Source organism: Morus notabilis, unplaced genomic scaffold (genome assembly GCF_000414095.1).
Source record: "Morus notabilis unplaced genomic scaffold, ASM41409v2 Scaffold508, whole genome shotgun sequence".
NCBI classification, from domain to species: Eukaryota; Viridiplantae; Streptophyta; class Magnoliopsida; order Rosales; family Moraceae; genus Morus; species Morus notabilis.
The window spans coordinates 533,685-550,578 of NW_010361936.1; the positions used below are offsets into that span (position 1 = coordinate 533,685).

The window sequence follows — 16,894 nt, forward strand, 5'->3', positions numbered from 1 at the left end:
ATATATGACCATTGATAGACTCAATTAGAATTTTTATACTTAACGGAATTATTAGAAATTCATATTGTGTCTGTGTCCTTGTTCCACATAATCTCATTATGCGAAATACACTCATTCAATATCTCACCATATTAACAGTGCGGATAACACCGTTCCATTCTAAATGGGAATGACATTTATTAATAATGTTTTAATTAAAGATTCTGAACTTTAATTAAATTCATTATGAACATTACTTTTTTATTATTATCCTTAAACATTATCGTCTTGTATATAACACTTATATACAATGTTTAAGGTTACATAAATAATCATGGAATTTTTATTGATATTCATAAAATATTCATAAATATATGCACATAAAATAATGAATAAACTCTTTTATTAAATAAATAATAAATATCCTATTACATCTCATGCTTCTAGGACACCATTCCCAATAGGCGACCAGTACAACGCGGTCATAAGACGCCTGACATTACGGGCATTGAAGGCGGTTTTCGACACCCAACGGGGTTGGAAGAGTCCAAGAAAATCAGTACGAGTCAAGACTCACGTACTCAGAGACGGTCCGCCACTACGCTAAGCCGGAGCAAGCAAGGCGAGAGATGAGGATGATGGTGACGACCGGGGGAGAAGGGTTCAACCTAGATCCGAGGCTCCCAGCGGAAGAGCCTAGAACGGGACCGGTCGAGGAATTGACCGAAGTCCCCATTGATGAAAGAGAACCTTCAAGGAGGCTGAAGGTGGGCTTGGAGCTGGGGGAGCAAACCCGTGAGGGACTGATTGAGTTCCTCAGAAGCAACCTCGATGTGTTCGCCTGGACACACGAAGATATGGAAGGGATAAACCCCGATATCATGTGTCATAGGTTAAACATTGACGAGAAGTGTCTGCCTAAAAGGCAAAAGCGTCGACCCATGAATGCGGAGCGGTACGAGGCCCTGCGGGAAGAGGTCAACAAGTTGATTAGGAATAACTTCATCCGAGAAGTCTTATACCCCGAATGGGTGTCGAATCTCGTGTTGGTGCAGAAACCCAATAGGGATTGGCGAACATGCGTCGACTTCAGCGATCTGAACAAAGCCTGTCCCAAGGACAACTTTCCACTACCCAGAATCGATCAGCTGGTCAACGTTACGACGGGACACGAATTACTGAGCTTCATGGATGCATACTCTGGGTACAATTAGATACATATGCTCGACCGCGACGAAGAGCACACATCATTTGTCACCGACATGGGTCTCTACTATTACAAAGTCATGCCCTTCGGTCTAAAAAACGCGGGATCGACTTATCAACGCCTCATCAATAAAATGTTTGCAGGACAATTAGGAAAATCAATGGAGGTATACGTGGACGATATGTTGGTGAAGAGCAGGAAAGTCGAGGACCATGTGGAGGACCTCAGGCGAATGTTCGGCGTCCTCAGAATGTACAAAATGAAGTTAAATCCCCACAAGTGTGCATTCGTTGTCACGTCAGGAAGATTCTTAGGTTTCATGGTGAGCAGTCGAGGAATTGAGGCCAATCCGGAAAAGATACAGGCCCTCCTCGACATGAAATCGCCAAGGAAGCCCAAGGAAGTCCAGAAGCTGACAGGCTGTGTGGCCGCACTTAACAGGTTTATTTCAAAGTCTACGGATAAGTGCGTACCATTCTTTGATACCTTGAGAGAAAGCAAGCCATTCTAATGGACGGAGGAGTGCGAACAAGCGTTCCAACAATTGAAGGAACACCTTGGGAAACTGCCTCTGTTGTCCAAACTAGTGACCGGAGAGGTACTGAGCTTGTATCTGGCGGTCTCAGAACACGCCGTTAGCTCGATGTTGATCCGCGAAGAGAAAAAGGTACAGTTGCCGGTGTATTACACTAGCAAGCGCCTCCTCGACGCTGAGACGAGGTATCCCCAGATGGAAAAGCTCGCCCTCGCGCTAGTTGTGACATCGAGGAAGTTACGCCACTACTTCCAGGCCCATAGCATTCAGGTCTTGACCAACCATCCCCTTAGGCAAGTATTACAAAAGCCCGACGCCTCTAGTTGACTCCTAAAATGGTCCATAGAGCTCAGCCAATTCGATATTGACTACAAATCGCGGACTGCCATCAAGGGCCAAGCCCTGACAGACTTTGTGGCAGAGTTCACAGGGTTGCCGGATGAAGCCGAGGAGGCTAATGCACCACCACGATGAAAGCTCTACGCCGACTGCTACTGTCGAAGTCAGGAAATCAGGCGGCCGGTAAGAGAGGTCATCATGAAAATACACCTACCCACCTTAGAATCAAGGGATAGAAGATGGCTTCCTCCTCGGGAAGCACAAAAGAAATGATTATATGTAAATGCCTATAAATAGAGCCAAAAAAGCCCATTGAAGGGTCACGCACTATTTCATTATTCCAAGAAAGCTTGTAATCCCATAAGATATTAGTGCATCCTCAAGTGAATTAGGCAAAGAGTTCTTGCCGAACCGCTATAAATCTTTGTCTCCTTTGCATTATTTTTCCACTTTAATCTTTAATTAAGCCGTGAGTGTTACTAAGAGTGTCTTTGGAGAGCGAATCACGCGTTGTCAGAAAAACACCGTCAACACATTATGATATGTTCCTCAAGAAGTGATAGACATGAATGACTGATCTCTTTCGAAAATATCAATACGATCTCCCTGATAAGAGTATAGATAGTAAGGACTAGAAAACTGACAACGTCTAGTCAATATGATTAGCAAGTTTAAGAAAAAGATATCAAGGTTTGGAACGTAACGGCAATTTAAGGGCCATAAGAATTATACACCCCTCCTGACATCAATAGAAAGAGATATATTGATGTTAGGTAAGAAATAAGATACGAGAAGGATGACGCCTGTAATGCCTCTAAGTAAGGCTTATCAAGCCTTCCAATCTATATAGGACCAATACGAATTCATTATCTGACGAGTTAGAGATATGACAAACAAAAGTTACGACCATATCGAAGATTGGAGAGTTACGGACAACACGATAGACCATTATGACTTAGTAGAGCGTGAGTTTCATGAAAGGACCTAAGAATAGGTGTCAAGCTCTTATTGTTCGGCTAAAGGGCGGAATCGATAGGGTTCCTCCAAATAAGATGTAGAAGCTATCAAAACTATGAATCAGATACAAAAATGGATTCCTTTGGCGGCAAAAGTCCGCGCCATTGGAAATTGCGCGCCTAAACTATTTGCGACGACAATAAACTTATTAGCGACGTCATACTTAATTTATTTAACGGGGGTTAATTGTGACGACATGTTGTCGCAAATAATAAAATATTTACGATGACAAATGTCGTTGCAAATAAGGTCGTCACAAATAACCTTTATTGTTGTAGTGAAAGTACCTAACAGAGTAAGAAAGGATTACTAGTGTACCCATCCTACTTCAAAAAGGAAAACCCTGTCAAGTTCAAGGTTGAACATCAAAAGTTAGATTAAGAACGATCACATTGTAGTCAAATAACTAGAATCTCCTAAGTAGGAAAAACAAAGATCATTTTAACTAGTGATCCAACCCAACTAAGACCATCAATTAAAGCCTCTCGCTTCGAGATGTTGATGATAATATCGAAATAGAATAGCTATAACAGAACCCATTAGCTATGAAGTGAATGAGTCTAAGGACTCAATTAAATTAAGACTAAGAAGACATGAAAGGGGTAAGATACAAAGGATAAGCTACGATGAATAATGAGTCCACCACTCTTAGCCTGGTTCGGATTCGACAATGAGAAATAATAGGAATAGAGGACCATTTTGGTAGACTTTCGAAGCCAAAATACAACATTCAATAGAATTTATTGAGGAAGTCCTAGAGTGACATAATATACGATAGTAATCTAGAAAGAAGAAAAACACGTATTCAACTGTGGATGCCATGTCTACCACGTAAGGAGTTAAGAATATACCATAGAAACAGATCGGTTAGAACTCTATAGAGGGATAAGCTATATAAACGACGAAGAACCACAAAATGACAAAAAGTGAGATTATGTCATTAAATAGATAGAACCAGTCAGAGTTAAAATGTCATATGTTTTCTTAAGAAAATGAGTACTCAAAAGACTAAGGTCACGCAATCAAGGTATGTAGAGCGTAGCAGAAAATGCGTAATTTTCTAGGCTTAGCTACCTATAGTCGATGACTTAGAGCTTGTCGTGATAGTAAATTCCTTAAGAATATGATTATTACTACAGATAATGAATAGACATCATCTTTGCACGGATTTTGAGAAACTTGAAAAATATGTGTACTTGGAAAGAGTTTGATAGCGCTAAAGACAGCGGTCAAAACGGGACTAGGACAACGGCTATGAAGTCCTTTCTCAGGATTTATTTGTCATGAGCCGCTTTCATTTTTGTCTTGTAGATCCTGGAATTTTCATAAGCATCGTTCCTTAACTCATCGATTTCAGAAAGCTAGAGCTTCTGATTGATACCTAGAGTACTGAGATCAAAGTTTAGGGCTTTGGTAGCTTACTAAGCCTTATGTTTGAGCTCTACAGGTAGATGATAGGCTTTTTTTAAAAACAAGCCGGTATAGAGACATTCCAAGTTAGGCTTTGTAAGCAGTACGGTATGCCTAAAGTGCGTCTGGAAGGCGTAGAAACTAGTTCTTGTGATTGGGATTACCCGTCTTCTCCAGAATTTGCTTAATCTCCCTGTTGGCCACCTCAGCTTGGCCATTTGTCTGTAGGTGATTGGCAGTAGAAACTTTATGAACCACACCGTACTTGCGTGTCAGAGCCTTAAAAGAACGATTGCAGAAATGAGTGCCTTGATCACTGATGATGGCACGTGGCGTTCCAAATTAAGAGAACACATTTTCCTTTAAAATTTTACAACTGTGGTGTTATCGTTGTTCCGGCATGCCACGGCTTCTACCCACTTAGACATGTAATCCATAGTGAGGTGTTATAAGAAGGTGGAAATGGTCCCATAAAGTCTATCCCCCAGCAGTCGAATATTTCTATCATATGGTGATGGGACAAAGCACCTATCTTTTGGCACCTCTCACAGGAACAACAAAAGTCATTGGTGTCCTTGAACAAAGTGGGCCATTAAATACCACACTGCAATATCTTTGCAGTTGTTTTCTTCAGAGAAAAATGACCAGCACATGCATCATTATAGCAAAAGTTTAGGACACTAGACAATTCATCATCTGGAATGTATTGTCTCATAATCTAGTCAGGGCAGCACATAAAAAGATAGGGGTCATACCAATAAAAGTTATGAATCTCGACCAAAAACTTCCTTTTGTCTTGTGCACTCCAAGTAGATGAAATTTCACTCCTCACCAAGTAGTTAACAATGTGAGTGTACCATAACATCTTAGTGACGATGAAGAGATGTTCATCAGGGAAGTCATCTCTAATAGCAGGACTTTCGGTGGAATCATTAAACTCAAGACGAGATAAGTGGTCGACCACCACATTTTTGACTCCCTTATTGTCCTTCATTGTTAAGTCAAATTCATGTAGATGAAGGATCCACCTAATTAAATACGCCTTAGCATCCTTTTTGGAGAGAAGGTACTTAAGGACAGCATGATTTGTGAAGATGGTGATAGGTGAACCAATCAGATATGCACAGAACTTGTTGAGAGCAAATACTACTATAAGAAACTCTTTTTTAGTGGTTGAGTAGTTCATTAGAGCACTATTCATAGTATGGCTTGCATAGTAGACAACAAAAGGCTTCCCCTCCCTCCGTTGACCAAGAACGGCCCCCACAACATAGTTACTTGCATCACACATGATCTCAAACGGTAAGCTCCAATCTGGTGGTTGCATAATAGGGGCGGAAGTCAGTTTTGCGATGAGTGTTCGGAATGCATCCTCACACTACTGTGTCCAGTTAAACACAACATCTTTCGCTAGGAAGTTGTTAGCGGTCTTACTATAGATGAATTGTTTCGAATGAACCTCCTGTAGAATCTGGTGTGCCCCAGAAAAGATTGAACATCCTTAACGGCCTTGCGGGTGGACAGGTTGGAAATGAGTTCAACCTTGGAGTGGTCTACCTTGATTCCTCTTTTAGAAACAATGTGCTCAAGAACTATGCCGGATGGTGCCATGAAATGACACTTCTCCTAATTGAGCATGAGACCCTTCTCTTGACATCTTTGTAGAATGACTTCCAAGTTGAGAAGGCACGTGTCGAATGAATCTCTAAAGATTGTTAAGTCATCCACGAACACTTCCATGCATTCTCGATCATGTCACTGAAAATGCTCAGCATACACCTTTAAAATGTGGCAGGTGTGTTACACAATCTGAATGACATTCGTCGAAAGGCATAGGTACCAAAAGGACATGCGAATGTGGTCTTATCCTGATCTTCTAAAGCTATCTCTATCTGATAGTACCATGAATAACCATCGAGAAAGCAGTAGAAAGGATGACCTGCCACACATTTTTAGATTTGATCGATGAATGGAAGTGAAAAATGGTCTTTGCAAGTGGCGGCGTTAAGCTTCCTGTAATCGATACAGATGTGCCAACCAGTCATGACTTTTGTGGGAACCAGAGCCCCTTTCTCGTTTTCCACCACAGTAACCCTTAATTTCTTTGGCAGTACCTGGGTTGGACTAACCTACTTGCTATCAGCAACGGGATAAATGATGCCAGCATCTAACAATTTCAAAACTTCATTCTTAACTACTTCCTTCATGGTTGGATTCAGGCGTCTTTAAGGGTCTCTTCTGCAAGGAGAGTAAATTAATGGGCTAATACCCTTGATATCAGTAATCGTCCAGCCCAATGCAGATTTGTGCTTTCGCTGTATGTTGATCAATCATTTTTCTTGCGATGCATCAAGTTTAGACGAGATAATGACCGAAAATGTGCCTTTATCTCCCAAGAATGCATGTTTTAAACCCTTAGGTAGTTAAGCAAGTTTGACTATAGGGGTCTCCTCGATGCAAGGTTTTAGTTTTTCTCTTTCTATTGGGAGGTCCTCAAAACATGGTGGCCCAAAATTGGTTCCTCTGTCCTGTGATTCTTTGAAAATGGCAGAAATGTTAGCCAGCTCACAAGGGTCGGAACTCTCAACTTCAGATTTTTGGAGGAGGTTTTTAAGATCATCCGAGTTATATTCTAGTTGAACTTCCTCCTCGACGAGCGTGGTTATAATGAAAGTCTACTGACACTCATCGTCATCACGTGGTTGCTTTTGAATATGAAAAAAATTCACCTCAAGGGTCAGATTCCCGAAAGATATCTTCTAAGACCATTCATGCAATTGATAAGTACGTTTGTTGTGGCAAGGAAAGGTCTTCCTAGAATGATGGGAATGAATGACTCCATATTCACCACGGATTGTGTATCTAAGACAAGAAAGTCCATGGATTGTGTATCAACTTGCAATTGATAAGTGCGTTTGTTGTGGCAAGAAAAGTCCACTTTCCCCGTGGTCTCTTAATGGATCTATCAGCCAGTTGTAGAACCATAGATGTGGACTTAATCTCTCCAAGACCCAATTACGAATAGACCGAATAAGGCATGAGGTTAACACTCGATTATAGGTCTAGTAACGCTTAGCCGAATTCATGTGTCTCAATCTGGCAGGAAATAGTAAGACAACCTGGATCCTTATACTTCAGTGGTGTCTTCTGCTCAATCACCGTACTTACTTCCGTCAAGAACGCAGTCTTCTTGACATGGTGCTTCCTTTTCATGGTGCACAGATCCTTTATAACCTTGGCGTAGGCCAGCACTTACTTGATCACATGTAGTAAGGGAAGACTGATCTTAAATTATGTCAAGTGCTCCAGGATCTTACTTTGATTTTCCGGCACTTTCCCAGTAGGTCGGAGAGCTTGGGGGAAAGGCACCTTTACTGGAATATTTGTTGGCTCTTCTTTCTCCTGAGCCGATTTTTCATTACTCAAAGTGGTAGTAATTGTCGATGGTGTGTCCAAATTCTTGCTACTTTGGGTAGAGATGGCATTAACTTCCTTGATATTTTGATCTTCAGAGTTGGAAGTTTGAGCCGTGAGTTGTCCCCTCAAATTAGTCTGGGCTTGTGATGGAAATTTACCGCGCTCCTAAACAGTTAAAGCTTTTGTCAGCTTTGTGATCTGACTTTTCATTTCCTTGTTCTCTTTCACCAGTTGCGCGAGCTTTGAATCAACCCTTTTATTCGTCTTATTTTGCGCATCCATAAAAGCTTTTAGGGTATCCTCTAGAGAATTCCCTTTTGGCTGCATGTTATTCTGAGGCACAAAATATGTCCTTGGTGGTTAAGATTGTTGCTCTGATCTCCATTGCCCTCCAGATGACTGGGCATGTTGGTTTGGATCTCTCCAATTGAAGTTTGGGTGGTGTTTCCAGCCTTCATTATAAGTGTTTGAGAAAGGTCCATTAGGCTTCTTGTATGTGCCCAATGCATTGCACTGCTCCTCCTCGTATACCCCTCATTTTACCAAAAGTGAGACAATCTTGAGCTAGATGACCCACTCCACCACAAACGAAGCAGGGCTCATGTGCCTCTGCCCTTGCCACCATATGGGTTCCTTTACTTTCCTTCCTTTTGAGGGCTCAATTTGCTTCATTAAAGCTTCAACTTGGGCCTTGAGGCTATCCTCTTTCCTCAATTGATAAACTCCAGCTGGTCGGTATGTACTAGTGCTCTTAGTAGCACTCAGTCTAGTCCAAGTGTGGGCTTTCTCAACTAACTCACTCAGGTACTCGATAGTTTCGTCAGGATCCTTCTGGAGAAAATCTCAGTTGCACATCATCTTAAAAAATTGGCGCTCTCAGATTGTGAGTCCATCGTCGAAATAGCTTACGAGGCACCAACTTTCATACCCATGGTGGGGACACAGATTTAACAAATCTTTAAAACACTCCCAAGCTTGATAGAGTATTTCATTTTCCTTTTGAGCGAAAGTCGAGATCTGTCATTTTAAATTGTTGATCTTCTGGTGTGGGAAATACTTGTTGAAGAATGTCGTCGTCATTTCTTCCTACGTGCTAATTGACCTGGGTCTAAGAGAATACAGCTAGCTTTTGTCCTTGTCCTTCAAAGAGAAAGGGAAAAACTCCAATCAGACAGTTTTTGTGGCCTTAACACGGTTGTAGAAGGTGGCCACCACCTCTTCAAACTCCCAAATGTGTATATATGTGTTTTTATTCTCTAACCCGTGAAAGGTTGAAAGAGGTGCAACCATGCCTGGCTTGAAATCCGTAAGCGGTGCATTCGGTGGGAACATGATGCAAGATGGGGCAGCCGTATGCGTTGGGTGCAGGTAATCTTGCAACATCCTCTGCTGAACTTCCTCATGTTGTGCCATTGCGAATAGATTTTGAAGTGCGAATTTCAACGACGAGTGTGAAGACGGAGGCATAGAAGACGACTCGGATAGGATTTCACTAGGGAATCTTCCTAAGCGACTCTTTTTTTAAACTGGACGTCAAGCGAATCTCCCTAGTTCATCTCTATACTGATGCATTCACCCTAAGCAACTCTTTTTTTTAATTTTTAATTTTTAATTTTTTTTTTTTAATTTTTAATCAAAACAAAAGAATATAATTATATAGTAACGTAAATTATAACCACCGAGAGTGCTCCTAGGAAAGACTATAGCTCTTGACTCAATGAATAGCCTCCTAGACAGAGCAACGTTTCCAGGAAAGATTGGTGGGGCGAGGCCCACTTAAGTACCAACTTTCCTAAACAGAATTCCCTCAAATTGTAGTTTCCACGTAACCACACAATTATTTTCAAAATCAGTTTTTAAATTTTATTGAATACATTATGAAATGAAATCTAATTAATGAAAACTATTCCTAAAGTCAAAGGCCTAAATCTACGAAATTATGAAACTTAAATTAGGAATCTAAACTAGTCAACTAATTACAACCTAATCACAATCTTAAAAATTAATATAAAAAAACTTAAAAGGAAAAATTAAATTAGATAACAATATAATAGTCAACAATAAAAATTTATAAATGGAGAAACAAAATAAAATCCTAATTTATTAAAAATAAAAGATTATAAAATCAAATCACAATTAATTATAAAACTAGAAAGGGAAATAGAAACAACACTAAAAGTAAATACTAATTTATCTTTCAAAACTAAGGAAACTAAATAAAAAGAAATTAAATGAAAAGATAATTTTTTTTATTTATATACGTGTAAAGAAAATAAATGAAGGAGAAAAAGAAAAAAAAAAGAAAAAAAAACGCAAATATCAAAAAGAATATCAAAAGTAAACTACTAATCTATTACAGTCTACAGCACGTGAACTAAAAGCTAGATAAGGACTAATAATCAAAAATAGAAATCGAATCACACAGATTAATAACAATAATAATAAAAAAAAATGTGTACTTACTTCTTTGGCTCAAAATTTACCGATCAATCTTGTTGGTAGCATCTTTCCGGTAACGGCGCCAAAATTTGATTAACGCCTAAAAGTGATGTTCACAAGCGGTCAATTGTAGCATAGAAGGGCGGTCGTATCTACAGAGAGGTAACAAAATAAACAAGAAAGATTAGCAGAATAAGAACGTTAGAGAAAAATAAATAACAAGTAAATTAAAGAAAAAGAAAAGTTTTGTTGCAATTCTGTTGCTAATAAAATAAAGAAATGACAAGGGATTTATGTGAAGAAAATTCAGTAGTAAACATAGTAGGGTGTCGAGAATCCTTAATATTTCGTTCACCAATTCAAGTTTTCATTCACAAAATAAAAAGATCGAATAAATTAAATCTCTATATTGACTCCGAAAATATTATTATTACAAGTTAGCCAAAATCGACAATATATCAATTTGACAATATTATAATATAATATAATTTGTAAAATAATTTGAATGACAAAATAGTGCACGACAGAATTACATAAGAAAAGCGTGACTGAACTCATATAAAAATTGGCACACAATATTTTAAAAAATAAATGAAAGATAGATGATATTTAATTCATTCGGATATTGAACTTTACGGCACAAGGAATCAAAACCCAAATTAGGTCACTAACAAAAGTTCATCTCTAGTCTCACCAAGAGAACTTTAGCCTAACTAGTACAACATTCTCACAAGTTTAAGAGAGAAAATATGAGAGTGACAGCAAGACGACAGAAAACTGAATATCAAAAACTTTTCAAAAACCTTAGACTAACTCTCTTATTATAGTGTTCAGAGGTTGCCTGTCAAATAAGAAAACAAATAAAAAAAATGGAAAAATACAAAAGAAGAGGAAAGAAAATAAAATTACATATAAAATGGGAGAAATCAGATATATAATTTGAGGAGAAAATCTAGCAATTTGCTCTGATTTTTGAGAAAGAAATTTAGATCCAGCACTAAAATTTATATATTTAATGGGTAACTACGGCAAACAACGTACATAGAAAACAAATAAAAAAATGGAAAAATACAAAAGAAGAGGAAAGAAAATAAAATTACACATAAAATAGGAGAAATTAGATATATGATTTGAGGAGAAAATCTAACAATTTGCTCTGATTTTTGAAGAATAAATTTAAATCCAGCACTAAAATTTATATATTTAATGGTAACTACGACAACGTATATATTCCTCGTTCCCCAGAATGCATTCTATTTGTGGTTCACGAGGACCTCTTGAAATTTATTTTTTTTTAAAAAGGACCAAAGTCACTACTAATTGACTCATTTTCTCTTTGTTTGTTTGGTAAGTGGAAACTAATAAAGTATAACACTATCATTTGGAAGTTCGATGGAAAGATAATCACACGTACGTACCAAACTAAAGTCACGTGCTAACCAGCCATCTACTCCAAAGTGGTTGAGATTATTCTTCTTAGCTCCTTATTACAAGGGCATTAGTGTAGCACGTGACTCCCATCTAGTAACCTTTCCACAATAATATTATAAATACAATACTTTGTCACAACATTTTAGTGCCCAAACATTCCGCTGCTTCTACTGCAACTACAAACTACACCTTTGCAGTTAGAAGCCAACCCCTATTTGGGCAGCCAACACACCACACCTAAGTTAACTTCGATTTTCATCGGAAAAAATGGTGACCGTCGAGGAAGTCCGCAAGGCTCAACGGGCTGAGGGGCCCGCCACCATCATGGCGATCGGAACGGCAACTCCACCCAACTGCATTGATCAGAGCTCTTATCCGGATTACTACTTCCGCATCACCAATAGTGAGCACAAGACTGAACTCAAGGAGAAATTCAAGCGCATGTGTAAGTACATTCCTTTTGTTGTTTATGTTGTCTTTGGGTTCAAATTAGTGATCTGTGGATTAGTTGTTGTAGTTTCTAACTTTCTATCAAATTGGATACCACATATATGAATTTGTTTCTTACGTTTGTAATAGTGCAGAACGGTTTATGGTGATCAATTGTCGTTATGTTTAGATAATATGGATTAATCATCAATACTTAACCATGTTGATGGAATTGCGATATATGAGTAAATTTGGTATTTAATTTGCCAAAAGAACTATGTAGTTATAATAATAATAATAATAATAATAATAATAATAATAACAATAATAATAATAATAATAATAATAATAATAATATAATAATAATAATAATAATGATGTAACAAAAATGTCGTCCTAAATATTTGAATGCCTAGAAATGAATGTGCTGAAATACCTTTTCATTTGTGGTCAAGAAACTAGTCTTCATAGGAAAGTTTTTCATAACAAGAAATGACAGCTAATTCCTCTAATATCTCCTATTACAAAAAATCATGTGATTTTCCTAATTCTTTACTTTTTACAATCAATTTTACAGGTGAGAAATCTCAGATCAAGAAGCGTTACATGTACTTGCATGAGGAGATCCTCAAGGAAAATCCCAACATTTGTGCTTACATGGCACCTTCATTGGATGCTAGGCAGGACATGGTGGTGGTGGAAGTGCCGAAATTAGGCAAAGAGGCTGCAACTAAGGCCATCAAGGAATGGGGCCAACCCAAATCCAAGATTACCCACTTAGTCTTCTGCACCACTAGTGGTGTTGATATGCCCGGAGCTGACTACCAACTCACTAAGCTATTGGGTCTTCGCCCCTCGGTGAAGCGCCTCATGATGTACCAACAAGGCTGCTTCGCTGGTGGCACGGTGCTCCGCCTTGCCAAGGACCTTGCTGAAAACAACAAGGGGGCCCGTGTGCTAGTCGTTTGCTCGGAGATCACCGCTGTTACCTTCCGTGGGCCTAGTGACACCCACCTTGACAGTCTTGTGGGTCAAGCCTTATTTGGTGATGGTGCAGCTGCTATGATCATCGGTGCAGATCCTATTCCTGAGGTTGAGAAGCCTATATTCCAATTGGTTTCAGCGGCCCAAACTATCCTACCCGATAGTGAGGGCGCCATCGATGGACATCTCCGAGAAGTCGGGCTTACGTTTCACCTCCTCAAGGATGTTCCCGGACTTATCTCAAAGAACATTGATAAGTCCTTAACTGAGGCATTCAAGCCTTTAGGCATCTCAGATTGGAACTCTATTTTCTGGATTGCGCACCCGGGTGGACCAGCCATTCTCGACCAAGTGGAGGCTAAGTGTGGCTTGAAGCCCGAGAAACTACGCGCCACAAGGCACGTGCTTAGCGAGTACGGTAACATGTCGAGTGCGTGTGTAGTGTTCATTTTGGACGAGATGAGGAGGAAGGGCGCTGAAGATGGCCTCAAGACCACAGGAGAAGGACTCGAATGGGGTGTTCTTTTCGGGTTTGGACCGGGGCTCACCGTTGAGACCGTGGTGCTCCACAGTGTAGCTATTTAGGGGTTTCGATCGGTTAACCCAATAAGTTTGTTTCTGCTTTTGTGCGGGGTCAATTTGTTTATTTGGGATTGCTTTATTTGGATGCTGCTGGGGAATCCATACTGAAATTGTCGACGTTAATATGTTTGCTAGCTCAATAGCTTGCAAAGCCGAAGCGAAACATATTGCAACTTAATTATTTTATATGATAAATGTGTCTTTTTAATCGATATGATTAATATATATATATATGCTTGATAATATTATTTATTACCACAAACCACCCTATATATATATCTATAATCCTATATATGTATACATATTATATGCTTGTTGCAATTGTCAATGCATTTTTTAAGGCCCCATGTTTATAACCTCCATGTGTCTTGTTAAGGTACGAGTGGCTCTTTTTGTATGTATGGTATACTAATTCAATGAAAACTATTGCACACAGCACAACTGATTTTTTTTTTCCTTAATTTGTATTAATAATATCTTGCGTTTCCTTTCAATTTATTCTCTTGCTTAGATTCCCTGCTTCTGTTTAATTTTAATTTTATATTTAAGCATGCTTAAAAAAATTATTGTGCCAAATGCCAAATTATTGTATTTAACGTGATTCAAAACAAATATGAATAATAGAAAAATTCAAGAGACAAAATGATTTAACGTGGTTCGGCTTTTAGCCCAAGTCCATGAACAGAACTGGCGAAAAAATTCCACTATAACCAAAGAAGATTACAAAAGCCTATCAAAAATCTCTCACCGCCCAAATCCTGAATACACTCAAAATCTCTCAAAAGCAAGAATACCAAATATACAAGAATTAAAGTCTCTGACTAAATCTCACTCAAAAGAAACAAAAAAGAAAAAACTGTGTAACAATAGGGATAAACAAACGTGCGGCTGCTCTATCCACTCTTACCCCTCAAGATCGTAAGGCAGCATCTATATATGCTACTCCCAAAACAAAACAAAAAAAACAAGCGGCAGTCCTTAATGAGAGATATGGGCCTTGGGCCCAATACCAAATTAACATGTGGGCTTAATTTGAAGCCACTCCCAATAATCTCCACCTTGGTGAAAATTAAGCCAAGCCCGAATAATGAAATTCCTCCACCATCTCCTCTAAAATCCCGTTAATTCTAATTTGCAACAACAAATAAGTCCAAGTGATGCCTGAATTTATAAACGGCAGCCAACTTGATCACTGAACTTGTCATAACTAATGCAATAGAAACCAGATTGTCAAGCTCCACCTACTCACGAACACCGGAATCTTTATCTGCAACTACTAACTCCCTACCTTCAAATAGGATGCAAAATCAACTCTGTGAATTACCAAACTTGGTGACTTTGGCTCAACAAACCACAACCTATAGCCATTCACCGAAAACTCAAATCCTAGGAATGTTTTTGTCCTTCGCTCAAGCTTAACATCATTCACATGAGCACAAACAGAACAACCAAATCTCAAAACAAAATCAACAGAGCAACCAAACCATACCTTAAACGGAGTCTTCAATCCAAATGCAGTTGATGGAGATCTAACCAAATAGCATGTTGGAAAACCAAACATAGGAAGCAAACAACAAGCTTTCCCTAGGAGAGTTGAATTCATACTATCTGCGACTAACAACTGTTGTGGTAAATCTCAAATAGTGCGATGTCTCACTATCTTCTTCTCGCAGAACTCTTAACTCTCACCAAATTGCACACCATCATAGTCATCAACAAAGGTGAAGACTGACATCCCCGCATCACTCAAATGACCCGAATGCAAATACCATGAACAAGTGATCCTAAAATGTGGATCTAAGCAAGATGAGACCACAGTAGCACCAACAACTATACTACCTTGCAAAAAATAGAGGCCATTATGCAACTCTCCCTTAATCACCACAAAAGTTCCCTTACTGACTCTCAAAACTCCGCATTCAGCAAAATACCTATAACCTTGTGAATCGAGAGTCCCTAAAGAAACACGACTTTTCTTATATGGCAGATGTCTAACATCAATCAAAGTCATAACTCTACCATCAAACATCTTAATTTTGACTGTTCCAACACTAGCAACTCTACAGGACATATTACTCCCCATAAAGACAAAACCCTCTTCAATAGACTGGTAGTCAATAAACCAATCTCTCTTAGGACACATATGTTGAGAACTTCCAGAATTAAGAATCCAAGAATTGCCTACGCAATCAGCAGACATAGATAAGACATAATTATCATCTTTAAAATACTCAACAATATTAGCTTACGCTTCTTCACTAGTTTCCTTATTTCCCTTGAGCTTTGGGCAATCAACTTTTCAATGCCCTCGTTGGCGACAATAGTTGCAGTTGTCTTTTCTATTTTTAGACTTTCCTCTAATTTTGTTTTTGCCTTTTTCAATTCCTCTACCTGTAGTGACCAAGAAAATTCCAGAATTTCAATAATGTAATTCATGTATTTAAGTCAAGGATTTTCCTGGAAAATCATTATACTGTGTACATTTTGTGATTGAAGGATTTATGGAATTAACATCTGCATTCCTAAATTCCGTAGCAGATTTCACGTTAAGTTCACATTTTTCCGATTAAGTAAATTCGATCGATAAATTCTCACCATGCTTTAAAACGGAAGAATTTCCAGTACAGATACAGTTTGAGAATCTTAATTTTAAGAATCTCCCAGCACAGTATAAACTAGCATCCATTACCCGTATACAGGAGAAAATATCTGTCAGTATAATTTTGGACAGTTTTTATGAGTAACTTAAGGGAATGGACAAAAGTACAAGGGGTAGGTTAGTGTGTGTGATTTGATGTGATGTGATGAGAAAGGTGAATAGGACTCATGATTAGTTTTTTTCTCCTTTTTCTCTTCACTTGGCCGGCCATACTTAGGGATTTATAGCCAAAATTTTTGGTTAAATGTTGAGTGTGCTAGAGGATTGATGTTATAGTAGTGATTGAAAGGAAATCATGACATTTTCTTCCTTCACTCTTTCTCTCACATTGGCTGGCCATCTTCAAGGGATTTTAAGCAAGATTTTGTTTGGTTAAGTAGACTAAAGGATGTAATAACCTAGTGGTCTATAAATAGAACCAATGTTATCTAAGCCTAACTTTTGCTTTATCTTACTTCCTTCTCCA

At 38.7% G+C, this 16,894-nt stretch overlaps 1 protein-coding gene and 1 non-coding gene across 2 annotated transcripts; both read left to right on the forward strand.

Annotated features, from left to right (window-relative positions):
* Nucleotides 1-8,829: 8,829 nt before the first annotated feature.
* LOC112092128 lies at nt 8,830-8,936 on the forward strand. Its single transcript, XR_002902435.1, has one exon. It is a non-coding gene; the product is annotated as a small nucleolar RNA R71 (small nucleolar RNA).
* Nucleotides 8,937-12,041: 3,105 nt separating this feature from the next.
* LOC21400913 (chalcone synthase) lies at nt 12,042-13,964 on the forward strand. The gene is made up of 2 exons (XM_010100833.2): nt 12,042-12,219; nt 12,781-13,964. The coding sequence occupies exons 1-2, from the start codon at nt 12,042-12,044 to the stop codon at nt 13,770-13,772; spliced, it is 1,170 nt and encodes a 389-aa protein (XP_010099135.1). The 3' UTR covers nt 13,773-13,964.
* The last annotated feature ends 2,930 nt before the right edge of the window (nt 13,965-16,894 follow it).

Bases quoted from the DNA above. Each gene is read 5' to 3' on its own strand.
- LOC21400913 (XM_010100833.2), top strand. From the start codon at position 12,042: ATGGTGACCGTCGAGGAAGTCCGCAAGGCTCAACGGGCTGAGGGGCCC. The intron at 12,220-12,780 runs GTAAGTACATTC...TCAATTTTACAG, and splicing joins GGAGAAATTCAAGCGCATGT to GTGAGAAATCTCAGATCAAG.